Source organism: Microcaecilia unicolor, chromosome 7 (genome assembly GCF_901765095.1).
Source record: "Microcaecilia unicolor chromosome 7, aMicUni1.1, whole genome shotgun sequence".
Classification (NCBI taxonomy): domain Eukaryota; kingdom Metazoa; phylum Chordata; class Amphibia; order Gymnophiona; family Siphonopidae; genus Microcaecilia; species Microcaecilia unicolor.
The window spans coordinates 101954457-101969520 of NC_044037.1; the positions used below are offsets into that span (position 1 = coordinate 101954457).

The following is a 15064-nucleotide window of genomic DNA, read 5'->3' on the forward strand; positions in this document are numbered from 1 at the left end:
AACATCCGTAAAATCCACCCCTTTCTTTCCGAGCACTCTACCAAAACCCTCATCCACACCCTTGTCACCTCTCGTTTAGACTACTGCAATCTGCTTCTTGCTGGCCTCCCACTTAGTCACCTCTCCCTCCTCCAGTCGGTTCAAAACTCTGCTGCCCGTCTCATCTTCCGCCAGGGTCGCTTTACTCATACTACCCCTCTCCTCAAGACCCTTCACTGGCTCCCTATCCGTTTTCGCATCCTGTTCAAACTTCTTCTACTAACCTATAAATGTACTCACTCTGCTGCTCCCCAGTATCTCTCCACACTCGTCCTTCCCTACACCCCTTCCCGTGCACTCCGCTCCATGGATAAATCCTTCTTATCTGTTCCCTTCTCCACTACTGCCAACTCCAGACTTCGCGCCTTCTGTCTCGCTGCACCCTATGCCTGGAATAAACTTCCTGAGCCCCTACGTCTTGCCCCATCCTTGGCCACCTTTAAATCTAGACTGAAAGCCCACCTCTTTAACATTGCTTTTGACTCGTAACCACTTGTAACCACTCGCCTCCACCCACCCTCCTCTCTTCCTTCCCGTTCACATTAATTGATTTGATTTGCTTACTTTATTTATTTATTTATTTATTTTGTCTACTAGATTGTAAGCTCTTTGAGCAGGGACTATCTTTCTTCTATGTTTGTGCAGCGCTGCGTATGCCTTGTAGCGCTATAGAAATGCTAAATAGTAGTAGTAGTAGGCCCTGAACACTTGGGGCTGTGAGTAGCTCCTGCGGTGTGTGACCTCTTCCTCCACCATGCAAGCCACCAGTGAATTTAGTCGTTCCATTTCCCCACCAGTGCTCAACAACATCAAACAGAATCTGACTCCAACCACGGACAAACACACTGCAATTGCAAGCACTCTCTCTGGCCACTCACTCGACAAGCAGGAAATGACTGTGGTCACACACACAGCTGCAGCACTACAGAGGTAAGGGAATGGAGAGGGATACGGGGAGGGGATGGGGCAGATAGAGGAAGGGGTAGGGAAAGGTGAAAAGGTAAAACACAGAAGACGCAGGTGGGGGTGAAAACGTTCGGACTAGGGCATACAGATAAATGTAACAGGTACTGAACAAACTCTCAGCTTTCTCTCCAAACAACAATTCAACTCTCCCAACAATGATCTCGCCACTCTCCAACGCTGCACAATCGCTAATGGGTCTAAAGACGATTTCGCCCTTACTCTGGTCGCTTTTATTTCAGGTCCAACTACTAACCCCCATGTCCTCGCCCATGCCAAACCATTTCGCTATCCGTTATACGTTTGAAACGTCTATCTGGTAACGCCGCCCCTAACGCCCCCAACACGCCCCTTAAGATGTCGCCTGTCGATGGGCGTTCGCACGCAGAGAGTGTCTTTAAAGTCGTGTTTCGATTATTAGGTTTGGGCGCACTTTGGTCAAGGAGACGCACATATGCCTTTTGGGTTGCTTTTTGAACGCCTTTGACTTTCGAAAATAAGCAGGATAGTATATTGTATGATTTATTTAGTGTTTCCTTCTTAGATGGTAATGAAATGTATTTAAAACTCTGTAAGAGCACTCCTTGCTTGTTACCCTAATTACTATAACTGACTATAAATGAAGAGTTGTCCTAGGGGTGGGTGGGAAGACTAAACTAGATCCTATCTGTTAGTGCTGTGGTACAAAGTTTTTAAAACTATGGGGGAAAGACCACGGAGATTAGTTGATAAAATTTGCTTTTTATATTTTTACTAGCCGTTAAGCCCGTAAAAACGGGCGAGTATTGCAGCCCTCCTCTCTCCCCTGGCCTCACCCCGTCCACCGATCCTCCCCCCACATGTCCAGCAACCCTCCTCTTTCCCTTGGCCTCCCCCCTCCCTCCATGTCCAGCAACCCTCCTCTTTCCCTTGGCCTCCTCCCTCCCTCCATGTCCAGCAACCCTCCTCTCTGCCCTGCTCTCACCCCATGTCCAGCAGCCATGCCCTCTCCCCCCTGCCCTCCCCCCATGTCCAGCTACCCTCCTCGCCACCGCTCCCTCCCTCCTCCGTGCCGGGCCCCCTGCACTGACCTGACAGTGCTTCTCACCTCCATGTGAAAGCGCTACAGGCAGCAGCAGATCGCTCTGCTGCTGCCTACAGCGCTTCCACATGGAGGTGAGAGGCGCTGTCAGGTCAGTGCAGGGGGCCCGATGCGGAGGGGGGCGGGAGCGGCGGGGGGAGGGTGGAGGTTGGTTCGCGCGATGTTCGTTTCCAGGTGGCATCCGACTCCGTTTCCCTCTCTGTTCCGCCCTCTGATGTCATGACGCGAGGGCGGGACAGAGAGGGAAGTCTGTACTGCGCATTTGCAGGTGAGTCGGTCACTTGCCATTTATATGTTTGATTTTGCCTATCACTAACCTACAATTCCTCCTTTAAACCCCAATCTTTAAGTTCCCAAAGCAAAATAGTGTTCACTTACCAGAGACATGTCTTCTTCTCTCAGAACTCCTACCCTAGCTGAGATAATATTCAACCATCTCTCTGACCTCATGTACACCTTTCTTTAAATTAGTCACCTTATTTTCTAACTCCTCTTACATATATAGTAACATTGTAACATAGTAGATGACGACCGAAAAAGACCTGCACGGTCCATCCAGTCTGCCCAAGAAGATAAATTCATATGTGCTACTTTTTTATTTGTACTGCCCTCTTCGTATAAGTCTGCCCAGCACTATCCCTGCCTCCCACCACCGGCTCTGGCACAGACCGTATATGTTAACCATCTCTCTGCCAGGACAGGGGTGCAGGAGGAGATAAAGGAGACTCTCATTGGCGATTGATGGACCCTTGACACTTTATAACTGATTTTAGCATGTTACCAAGCTGGCTCCCAAGCTGCTGGAAAACACATTTGTTTTCTTTGTCTGCAACTCCGCCTTCTCTCCACCACCAGTCTTTAGGACTATTCTCTCCCAGGAAAGTTTCTCTTCTCCCGGTGATATTTAAATTCCGCTTAGTCATGTTTAAAAACCACATATCATGTTCCCTTATCTCTCTGTGGTAAGCGAACAGAGAGTGAATTCAGGCGATGTAATATCTAAAGAGGTGAGACGATTATGAATGTTTGTGAACAATGTGCAAACAACGCACTAGAGATGAAGCCAGCCAGGCATTGCTGTTCACACATTTCAGACTTTTGTTTTAGCTTAACTGCTTTTCTGTACCTATAGATTGGGGGAAAGAGTAAAAGAAAAAAACAAAAAGAAAGCGCTATCTAAGGTGACTGATTATATAATTCTCTCTTACAAACTACTGAACCCTGGTGTGGGCGTGGGGACTGGGAGGGAAGGATTAGCCTTCTACGATTCATCCTTCCTCTTGCGTAACAACGCTTCTTAGGTTTCTGCTTTCACTGCTGTCCTTTGGTTGGATTTTGACTCATGTCATGTCTCCTCCTCCGAATCCCGGTGCCAATTTAGTTCTGGAGTCTGAGGGAGAGGCAGGAGAAAAAAAAGATTGCAGAGAAACGCAGCTTTCTGCTAACAGGAAGAAACCCCCTCCCACACAGGTAAGTAGTGATGATCTCTCACCAGACAAAACTGATCACCACCAGAATCCTGGAACTGGCTTTTAAATGTCCTTTTTATACCATGTACGTTTCTTTTGCTTTTCTTAGTTGTTCCGTTCTTAAATCTTTTACTCGCTTTAAAGTAGGAGGGGTTATTTTTTAAGACTGTGCACAAGACGAAATTTTTAGTTCGTTTGACCGTTTCCCCCAATTTTCAGAGGGATTTTTAAATTTAGTTTACACATTTGTTTTAATAACAAGTTTTAGTGTGTGTTAATGTTTTTAATTATGCACCAGTTGACTTCACGCACACTAATTCATCGGATAGTGTGCATTTGTTTATTTATTTATTTGTTGCATTTGTACCCCACATTTCCCCACCTATTTGCAGGCTCAATGTGGCTTACATAGTACCGTCAAAGTTGTTTGCCCAGTCGGTGGATAACAAATACAAAGTTGTATAGTGATGGTATGAGGTATAAGTGGAGGGTCGGAATGGACGAATGAATTTAGCATGCATTAAAGTTAAGGCATACTAATAAATCAAATGCACACGAATGAATCCACATCCCTAGGAATTTTTGTGCATGTCAAACCTCTTTTACATATGAAAAAGGGGTTCTATTAAATTTTTGATGTCAAACACGTGCATGTAAATTAGGGACAGAGTAAAAATGTAAGTTCATATTTATAATATTTCATGTCCATACATAATGGAAATTCTATATGTGTCGCTGAACAGTTAAGCCAACAGTTAACAGTTTTTTTGGCAGGCTACTTCAGTGTGGAAAAGTGTTCTAATGGATGCAAGGCGCTGAAACAGGGCCGAAACGGCAGATCCATGTGAAAACACATTTAGGCGCTATTAGCATCTAAGTATTTCCATGTGGCTCTGCAAAGGAGCGTGGCCATGGGTCAGTCAGGGGTGTTCCCTTAAAATGCACGCAGTGTTATATAATTTGGGAGATCTGCACGTGCATGCTGGGATTTACACCTGGTTTCAGTTGGTGTAAACTCCTCGTGCCCAAAGTTGAGCGCAGACCGCAATGCTATATGCTATTCTATAAAGGGGGTTGATCCCAGAAAGACCATTATAGAATACCGTTTAGTGCTGATTTTTTTCATTACTGAATTTTAAGTGCCATTTCTAGAATTTTCTCCATAGACAGCAGGTGTAAATATATGCCTTTTGAATTTGTCTGCTATTGGGGGTGACAATAAAAACTGGATCCCATGCTTTTTACCTTAAAAACGCTGGCTTTTAAAACTGAGAGAACAGGGGCAGCGGAACATCTCTTTGGTTAATGGAACCAAGTTCTGCCCCAAAATCCACCCCCAGGTTTCACCACTGATTTTAATGACATTTTCCTCATACTGGGATCATGACCATTTCCTTCCCTACCCCATTTCCAACAGTCCAGCATCCCCCTTTTCCCTCTGTACCTCATTCCTAACAGTCCAGCATCCCCCTTTTTCCTCCATACCTCCACTCCAACAGCTAGGCATCAACCTTTTCCCTCCTTATCCCCTCAAACAGTCCAAATTTCTCTTTTTCTTTCCTACCACCTCCCCCAACAGTCCAGCATCTCTCTTTCCCCTCCCTCTTTATCTAGCATCTTCCTGTTTTCTCTTCGTCCTCTTTGCCGCCCTCCTTACTAGAGGTGGAGAGCAAAGTGGATTCAGCACCGGTGCAAGGCCTAGAAGAACAGGCTTACTTTCATGTGCTGTCTTGATTCCCCCCCTCTGACCCGGGACTTCATCTAGGGGGAATTGGGGTGAGATGTGACAGTGCATGAGCACAGCAGGTCTGTCCTTCTCCGTGCTGGCGCTAAATCTGCTTAGCTCTTCACCTTTGGAAGGGGGAGGGTGGCAGCAGCAGGAGGAAGAGAAGAGGAGGTCCTGTGCCCCTTGCCTCCATAGGTGGATGACCAGTGCACAGTAGCTGGTGGGCTGGGTCTGGCTGAAAACTTTGGTGGAGCCATAGTCCTTGTAGTCCACCTATTCCAACACATATGGGAAAGGATTTACTTTTTACCTAGTCTCTCTTCTTCGATGCAGCTGTGTTGGGGTGGGGAAGGGGAGGAGAGAGAGAGCTCTGTGGCTTCTCTCAGCATTTTCCTTTAAACCTAAAAGTAGATCCACAGGTGCAACATGGTAAAACAGAATAAGCAAGACTGCTACAGATCCCTACACCAAACTTATATGCTATCAAAGTATCACTCATTGGTCCCAAACTCAGAGATAGGGAGACCCTCACTAAATACAGAATAAGAAACTACAGAAATACAGACAAAAGCTACATCCAGGTCCCAAAAAGCCAGATTGCACATAGTGCAATCCCGGAGAAAAAGACACACAAATGCAAATTGTTATGGTTTATTAAACTTGATGATATACTGCTCTTCATGAGAGCACTACAGAGTGGTTTACATATTAATAATAGGGATAAAGGAACTCCAATCAATAATAATAAAGAAAAGGAACCGAAGAGTAGAGAGAAGAGATATAGATCGTGTCAGTCATGCCTGGGTCATCAACCCTGATCACTTAGTGGTCACCATAGGCCTTTTGAAATAAAAATGTCTTCAGTGCTGCTTAAATGCTAAGAATTGATGGCTTAGTGCGCAGAGCCTGGGGCAGGGAGTTGCAAAGTAAAGGGGTGATCAAAAGAAGGCACAGTGTCGGGTTGAGTTCAACTGAAGATCGCTTTTCCAAAACCCAGTCCATTTTCTGTCAGTTTTGAGTTATGTGATTAATCTCAATTATCAAAGCAAGATTAATTTTACAGTAGCTTAGCAGAGTTTTGGTACAGGAGTGTTTTTATAGAAAACTGCCCCTCACCCTTAAGAAAAGTCCCTCTGATAGCCTGGGCCACCTTAAGAGCTTTGGTCCTGTCCCACCGTGGGAGGAAGTGAGCCAGGAGAGGTGGAGTCAATACCTGAGAGACTAAAAAACAGGGCCAGGCTGGGTTAAAGAGGACCAGGGAAGGAAGAACTGAAGCTCAAGTCTATGACTTCACTGAATACATTTAGCAGCTGTGACCTGGCTGAGGTAAGACAAATTTCTTTCTGGTTAACACTTGCAAGCCTTACTGAGGCCAGACCTGAATCTCAGAAGACCTGAGAGCTTTATAGGCTGTGTCAGGGGCGGGGCAGCCCCACCAGCCACAGACTGCTTGACCTACTAGCCAGTGGCCTCATCGAGACAGTTACTAAATGAGAGAAACTGTTGCCTCTGATGTGAGGCAAGAGGCTTCATGGCTCAGGTGATTAAAAACATTTACTTTTAAATTTATATACCTTTCCTGGCACAGTTATACGCAGAGCTACCCCTATAACCCTCACTCGGGGTCTCACGAGGTATTTCTGAGTTCCAGGAGGGCGCACATATTTGTACTGAAATGAAAGAGCTGTAGTGGGAATTGAACCTGGGTTCTGTGGTTCACTGACCACTAGGCTACTCCATCCACTTGCTGCTTTCTTAGGAAAGGCCATAATATCTGGAGCTGTTATAGAGCCTGGTATCTACTGTCAGTGTCACATCTATGGGAGGTAAGAGGAGGTCAGTAACCACTGGGGAATTGAGGGGGGTCAAGCTTTAATCCCTTCAGTGGTCAGTTAGGGCACCTCTTCGTGACTGAAACAGGTCTAGATAAAGACAAACTTCTTTTCTGCCCTGGACCTTTTTTTTTCTGTTCCATTATCGCAGAAAAACGTCCAGATTGTAAGTGTGCCCAAAACACGCCTCCAACACGCCCCCTTTCTGTTTGAACAAACACAATGAAAAATGTCCCAATTCTGTCTTTTCAGAAATTGTGATTAAGATGTTTTGGTGGGGAAAATGTCCATCTGCCATTTTGTGCATCTTTTGAGAAGTTTTTCTCTTTTGAAAACGAGTTCCACAGTAACATAGTAAACGTCGGCAGATAAAGACTTGCATGCTCCATCCTGTCTCCCCAACAAGCCTTGGTGTTAAACAAGAACTGAAGGGTCTTTCAGTCCTTATCAGTCCTCATGAATTCTTCCTCTTCCCTTCCTGAGTTAAAGCCTTTTCTCATTCTCTAGAAAGAGCTCCTTGAGGAACTCTGTGTCCACACAGAGCCCTCCCTGGAGTCATCTTGCACACTAGATAGATAGAACTAGAAGCACCAGCATGCAGTGGGGCATGTCCACATAGTTTTTCTTGTGCAGATATTTATGTGTGCTTTTCCTCATTCTCCCCACTTCAATCTCCAGCCTTAACCCCGACCTCAAGAACCACTTCCGTCCAGTGCCAGTAAAAGTACAAGTGTTGTGCAACTGCCTGTACTCTTTTACTGAAATACAGGATGGGCAAGTTTCAAAAAGCACATTTCCACAGGTGAAACACTGTTTTACCCAGGGACATGTAACTGAACAGGAAGCATTGTAGGAAATTGTGCAGGAACATGACCGGAGTGGGACGCACTATGGGGAATGGTGCAGGAATGTGACTGGAGCGGGAAGTACTGTGGGGAATGGTGCAGGAACGTGACTGGAGCGGAAAGCACTGTGAGGAATGTTGCAGGAACATGACTGGAATGGGAAGCACTGTGGGGAATGGTACAGAAATGTGACTGGAGTGGGAAGTACTGTGGGGAATGTTGCAGGAACATGACTGGAGTGGGAAGTACTGTGGGGAATGTTGCAGGAACATGACTGGAGTGGGAAGTACTGTGAGGATGGTGCTGGAATGTGACTGGATTGGGAAGCACTGTGGGGAGGGGTGCGGGAATGTGACTGGATTGAGAAGCACTGTGGGGCGTGGTGCAGGAGTGCTGGCAATGAAGAGAACTCAAGACTTCTACAGTTCCAGCTTTCCGAACAGAAAAAGCTGCTGTGAATGATGTATGGAAAAATAATAAATGGCTTTAACTTTATCTTTTTGTCATAGAACTGCAGTCACAGCTGAAATCATTATCCGAAGATGACAGAAGATGTTGACGTTAAGAAGATGATGCGCCTTAAATTAGATTATGTCAATGGAATTCCTCTCCCAGAATTGACCTGTAAGAACTGGGAGAAGATCTGGAACTTCCAATACCGGCCAGATGACCTCCTCATCTGTACCTATCCCAAAGCAGGTAACCTCCCTTTAACATCATGTAACATGAACAATTTAAGCAGAAACTTTGGCAGATAGTACCACCAACCAACCCTGTGAGGCAGGAAGCTGCCTGTTTACTGCAGCTGTTTATTCCCCACTTTTTGCTTCTGATTGGTCTAGATCAGCAGAATGAGCCAATCAGCAGCCGGAAGTAAGGAAATATTTTCTGCAACTCCTGCAAGGAAGGCAGCACTAAGAATGGAGAATGCAAAAGAGTGCTGTTTGGAGGCAGTGGGGGGTGGGAAGTGTCCTTGGGGAGCTTGGCCCCTCCAGTTGGGGTTTGGTCCCCCCCCCCCCCCCCCCCCCCCCAATGTTGAGGCACTATCTTCTACTTGGCTGATGGAGATCCCCAAGTCCTATCAGTGGAAGTCCTTCTCCAACTGAAGCATGTCACATTTCCTGTGCCGCCACTGCACTGGCATTCCCCCCTCCCCCCCTCCAAGCATATGCAGCAGGTGGGCCTTTCCAATGTAGGCTCAGTTTGCTGAAAACCGAGCATACGCAGGAGTGGAAATCTTGCACTGTGGCAGCCCAGGAAAAGCACCAAGCTTCAGCTGGAGGAGGGTTTCCACTGTCGGGGCTTGGGGCCCCCGCCAGCTCAGGTATATGGGATTGTTTTGGGAGGAGGGGAGGCAGGGCAACATTTTGTGCCCCCACTTTGGGTTCAGGCCTTTTAAAATCTGAGGTCTGGCTATGCCCCTGTTTGGTGGGGGGTAGTAAAAAGAGAGAGTGAGCAAGGATAGGAACACAAAGGAGAAAGCATGATATTATGTGAGACTCGAGTTCCTGAGATAGTGGTGGGGCTGAAAGAAGAGAAAAATCTGTGGTGCTCAGGGGCTCCCCCCCCCCCCCTTTCCCTGCTTTAGCCTTCTTAAAGAAGTATTGAGCTCCAAGATCTCAGTGCTAAAATTGATAACATTGCAGAGTGGCTCACTCAATGCTGTATGAAACTGAATACCTCCAAGAGAGAGGCTGTTCTCTTTACTTGGTAAAGCCTTACCCTTGAATTAGATCAGCTTAAAATCCAAGGGGTTCAATTGACTCTTAAGGTCTTTGTAAAAGTTCCTGGTGTTATTTCGGATACATTTCTCAAATTTAATACACATATTTCTAGTCTTATTAAGATCCTAATTAGATTGTAAGCTCTGTCGAGCAGAGACTGTCTCTTCATGTTCAAGTGTACAGCGCTGCGTACGTCTAGTAGCGCTATAGAAATAAGTATTAGTAGTAGTAGAAATCCTTTTTCACACTGATATCAGGATTTGCCCTCTCTTGGATCAGAAATCATTAAGACTTCGCCAAACATTAGTCCTGACTGGACTATTGTAATTCCTTATATCACAGATTATCTCTCTATACTGTTAGGAGATTGCAACCGATACAAAATACCTCATTTAAGTTATTAGTTGGTGCTAAAATTTTGATAGTCATTCCGCTACTTTGTGCTGAACATTGGTTACCGGTCAGCTATTGTATTGCATTCCAAGGTCTCATTACTCATTAAGCATTTTACTTGGGTTCTCCACAATTTCTCTCAAATTCCCTTATACTCATCTCAATAATCCATTCTGGTTATACCCTCCCATCTAAAAGTCCAGTTAGACCATACAAGACATGCTTGCTTCGGTGTGGTTGTCCCTATCCTGTGTTACACTCTCCCTTATATTCATGCATAACCCTCATTTCAGTGTTTTAAATCATGTGCTAAAAGTTCACTATTTCTCAATGGCATTTTCACCTGATTAAAACAGGTTAGTCATCTGTACTTTGTGGCAATTACCCTATAGCAGCTTCCCTGTTGTTGTCTAGCACTATTCTGCCTTCCTGTCTTGTCTTAGTTACATTGTTGGTAATAATAGTTTATTTTACATCTGTTCATGTTATAGTGTAATCTAGGTCCTTGGAGTGGCCTAGTGGTTAGCTCACCCCTCTTGACAACCAGAGGTTGTAGGTTCAAATCCTGCTGCTGCTCCTTGTGATCTTGGGCAAATCACTTAACCCTCTATTGCCTCAGGTACAAAACTAGATTGTGAGCCCTCCAGGGATAGAGAAATACCCAGCGTACCTGAATGTAACTCACCTTGAGCTACTACTGAAAAAGGTGTGAGCAAAATCCAAATAAATAAAAAATATATATATCTAATGATGAAATTTGCATGTGGATCCAAGTTGTGTGTGCAAAATAATTAGCTAATGAGCCTTTAACTAGCAATAAATTTGATGTTGACAATCAATTATTGCAGTAATTGAAATTTGGGTGTGCATCTTCCTGCGCATTATTCTATAACACCGGGTGCTTAACTCCACTAGCGAGGCAGGGGCGGTCAAAAAAATTGTGTGTGGTGTTATAGAATAGCACCATTCCCGCATCCAAACACCAAGAGCTGGGCACCAGTGTTTATTCCAGGTTTCAGCTGGCATAAATACCGGTGTAGGAATCGGCTCTAAGCGTTATTCTATAAACAGAGCTGAACTTGGAACGCTCTTATAGGTTAGCACTCTGCACTAATTTTCCTTTTTTTTTTCCGGTGCCAGTTTTTCAACATTGTGTATATAGATTCTTCCATGTGTGCTTTAAATTTACAAAATATAAATAAGGGGAAACATAAAACTGCTTAGATATTTTATGACAGGTGTATATTGCTTCGGTATTGCAGCCTGCTCACTTGATCACCACAGACTGCTCAAAGACTAAAATACTACAGATTCTTTTAGATTCATATTGGGTAAATGAAACTCTTCATTTGCACTTTAATTGGAGAGTGTATAAGTCATTATTGTTACTGTATCACAATGATTAAGAAATACACACACTAATTGAGTACATTACTAAAGGAAGGCTATAGAAAAGTAAAATAAGAAAGATGTCTATATATATATATATATATATATATATATATATATATATATATACATACATCATCACTAGTCAGGAATTACATCATTCAGGCCCTTATCTCATCAGCTGGGGGGCCCGTTGCAGCGAAAAGCCCAAAGTCTCCAGACCAAGAACAGGTCTTTTCTGCACGATGCGTCCATCCACAGAATGAGCCCCAAGGCTCTGCTGCAAAAAGCCCCCTTTTTATTAAGCTAAAACTTATCCAGGAATGTATGAGGTTTCAGTCATATGCTCTCAGTTCAGGTAAACAAACCACTGGCCAGGTGGCTTATCTCCCGAACCGCAAACATACCCCGCCTCCCTCCTGCACAAGCTGGCTTCAGAGGCATTCCAACCTGTTCTTGAGAGGTGCCTTATCTCGTATCTGCTTTTTGTAAAAGCAAAAGCAAGGGGGAAACATGGCTTGGCACATGCGCAGAAGAGTTTAACAGTCAGCTCAGCTCTTATGGACATATGCTAGGCAAACCCGAAAGTGAAGCACAGATTAGTGCCTGTTTTCTGTGCCTTTAAATATAAGCTTTTTAATTTTGACCCAAAAGTGACTTTCCTGGTATATCTCAAAGAACAATGTATGAGATAAGGCACCTCTCAAGAACAGGCTGGAATGCCTCTGAAGCCAGCTTGTGCAAACCTGTTCTTGAGAGGTGCCTTATCTCATACATTGTTCTTTGAGATATACCAGGAAAGTCACTTTTGGGTCAAAGACTGGGGATTTTAAAAATGTATTATCGATTAAAGCAAGACTGAAAAGCAATTTTTAATATTTTCCATCACACGGGTGGTATATCAGATTAAGATGAAGTGAATCACTGGCTCTGTGAAATGCAAGATACCTGAAATATGGATGTAAAGGGATCCTCAATTGCTATTTCCCATCTTGTGTGAAACTATAATAACTGTTCACCTAAGTTACTGTAATTTACTCCATTTTTCAACTTCAAGACAGCAGGTCTGTCCAGACTCTGGGCTTCTTTCACAAAGCCATGCTAGCGATTCCCGTGCGACAAATGAGAGGAAGCCCATAGAAATTTAATGAGCTTCCTCTCATTTGCCACACAGAATCGGTAGCGCAGCTTTGTAAAAGATCCTCTCAGTGAAGAGATCCATCAGATACTGGATAGGAATTTAAGACTGTAGGGGCCAATGCTCAGACTTCTCGCTGTAAAGCCAACCGAGCAGAACCCATAGTGCCAGAACACAGCAGAAAACTAGCTCAACAATGCTCAAAGGAAATGGTATTCAAATTATATGCGCGCTGTAAAAGCAAAAGCAAGGGGGGAACATGGCTTGGCACATGCGCAAAAGCAAGGGGGGAACATGGCTTGGCACATGTGCAGAAGAGTTTAACAGTCAGCTCAGCTCTTATGGACATATGCCAGGCAAAACCGAAAGTGAAGCACAGATTAGTGCCTGTTTTCTGTGCCTTTAAATATAAGCTTTTTAATTTTTTTTTTTTTTTTTAACTTGGAAGGCTTATATTTAAGAGCAGGAAACAGGTACCAATGTGTGCTTTCACTTTTGGGTTTGCTCTGACTCGCACACATTCGTCTATCACTTCCAGTGCTTAGGGGCTTACACGTGCTTCCTTCTGTTTCCAAATTAAATAAAAACCAGCAAATTTAAAGAAACAATCGTGAGATAGCCTCTCTTCAAGCACCCTAATGCCTGCTCCGAGCTGGTGTTAGGTTTTCAGTGGTAAGAGCGGCTTTGTTTTGTGCGCTGTTCTCTGAACATTCGGGAGATAATGAGAAATTAACAACTGTTTGACTACATTTGTATGCTATTTGCACTAATCGTTGGCGCTCACATTGTCTCCTGTGCTAGAGCCCTATGAGCATTCTGCGCTCACTAACGCCAGCATTGGTTCAGCTCTAATCACCTCTGTTACCAGTGTTATGTTTCAAGCATCGACAGGTCAGGTTCTGGTAGAAGAATGGATTAGGTTGGAAAAGCAAGACAGAGGGAAATGGGCAACACGTGTCCGCCTGACAGAATAGAATCCCACAGTCATTTGCCCAATATTGGAAGTCATACAGTGAAAGCAAGAGTTAGAGTGAGCCAGCTCAGAGTAAAATGGAGCTCAGATAAGAAACAAAGAGAGAGGGAGGGAGGGAGCACATCTGTAAATGCTTGTAATGTAACCAAATTATTGACCTACAAACCACTGTGCTGAAAGGAAATGCTGATAGGGTGGGAGGGAGGGAGGGAGCACATCTGTAAATGCTCATAATGTAACCAAATTATTGACCTACAAACCACTGTGCTGAAAGAAAATGCTGATAGAGTTGCAGTCATTGAATCATAGTAGAAAAACAGAACTGGGAGATAACCACACTGTTTTCAGAAAGGAAAGAACATAAAAACAACTTCCGAAGAACATAAAAACAATGCAAGATTTAACCATCTTCAGAAGACTATTGAAAACTGACTTATTCAAGAAGGCATACCACAAACAACCATCATAATTACTAAACAATAAGACTGAAGATTAAGACTGGATCGACCTTAATCACTCGATCGAATAACCTCAATGCTTTTAATAAACAAACAACCCCACTTCAAATATAAAATCGATTACTATGGAACCACACAATGCTGATTATTCTCTCTGCCAAACACTATCACTTTCTACCCTAATGTCGATAACTGAGCAACAATATAATGTTGTCACCTACGCAAGATCACAATGTATTCCTATACCATGTATGTACGCACTGAATGTAAAACCATGTACAACTCTGTAGACCGGAAATGGCAGTCGCCACTACGGCAAATGTAAGCCACATTGAGCCTGCAGATAGGTGGGATAATGTGGGGTACAAATGCTACAAATAATAATAATAATAATAAAAAGGAATGGAGTAGGTCTCTCTGTTAAGGACAAATTTAAAATCCATTGAGCCACAAAAAAAAGCCTAGGTTTGTATATATCGTCTAGGTGGGAAAAGGGACATAAAAGTCAGGATGTTCACAGTTGGCAGAATATTTTAAGGAAGACTCGCTGAATGTAGAGTATTTTGTAAAATACTTAAAAGGTCGTGGGAAATATCGTACTTGTGTATTAGGTGACACTTGGGGCGCTATTTTTGTAAACAGTGGCACCGACACAAGTGGCAGACTTTACAACCTGCATGCGTAAATGCCAAGATTTGCATGGGTAGAAATGGCAGGTTTTACAAAACTGCACATCCAAGGGAACCAGTTAAGAAACCAAGCTCCAAATCTCAAATGGTTGGAAAGTCCCCCTCAATCACTCTTTTTTTTTTAAAGCCCAGGTCCAAACGAGTAATTTGCTTATGCTTATGTGAGCAAGAGAACAGGTGACGATCTGATATTTCAATTTGATGAAGTAGATGTGAATTTCCATTGCAAAATAGGGATGTATACTAATAAGGTCCATCCAAACCATGCCCAGAACACACACTCTTCAAACTGTGCTTGATGTAGTTGAAAATGCGAGAAGAAAACCAGTACTCCTATACAACAGC

General features: G+C 43.9%; 1 protein-coding gene across 8 annotated transcripts in view; it reads left to right on the top strand.

The window, feature by feature from the left end:
* Positions 1–15064, top strand: part of LOC115474633 (sulfotransferase 1C4-like) — a 313490-nt gene that overhangs the window by 256739 nt on the left and 41687 nt on the right. Inside the window, exons 1-2 of one of the 8 annotated variants that reach the window (XM_030210210.1) lie at positions 2933–3090; positions 8465–8654. In XM_030210210.1, coding sequence (XP_030066070.1) covers positions 8498–8654 — 157 coding nt within the window. In that variant the 5' untranslated portion in view covers positions 2933–3090; positions 8465–8497. Of the gene's footprint in view, positions 1–2932; positions 3091–3389; positions 3638–6546; positions 6605–7888; positions 7913–8058; positions 8083–8459; positions 8655–15064 lie in introns of those variants that run through there. The other 7 variants (XM_030210205.1, XM_030210208.1, XM_030210207.1 and 4 more) reach the window with 7 other exon arrangements.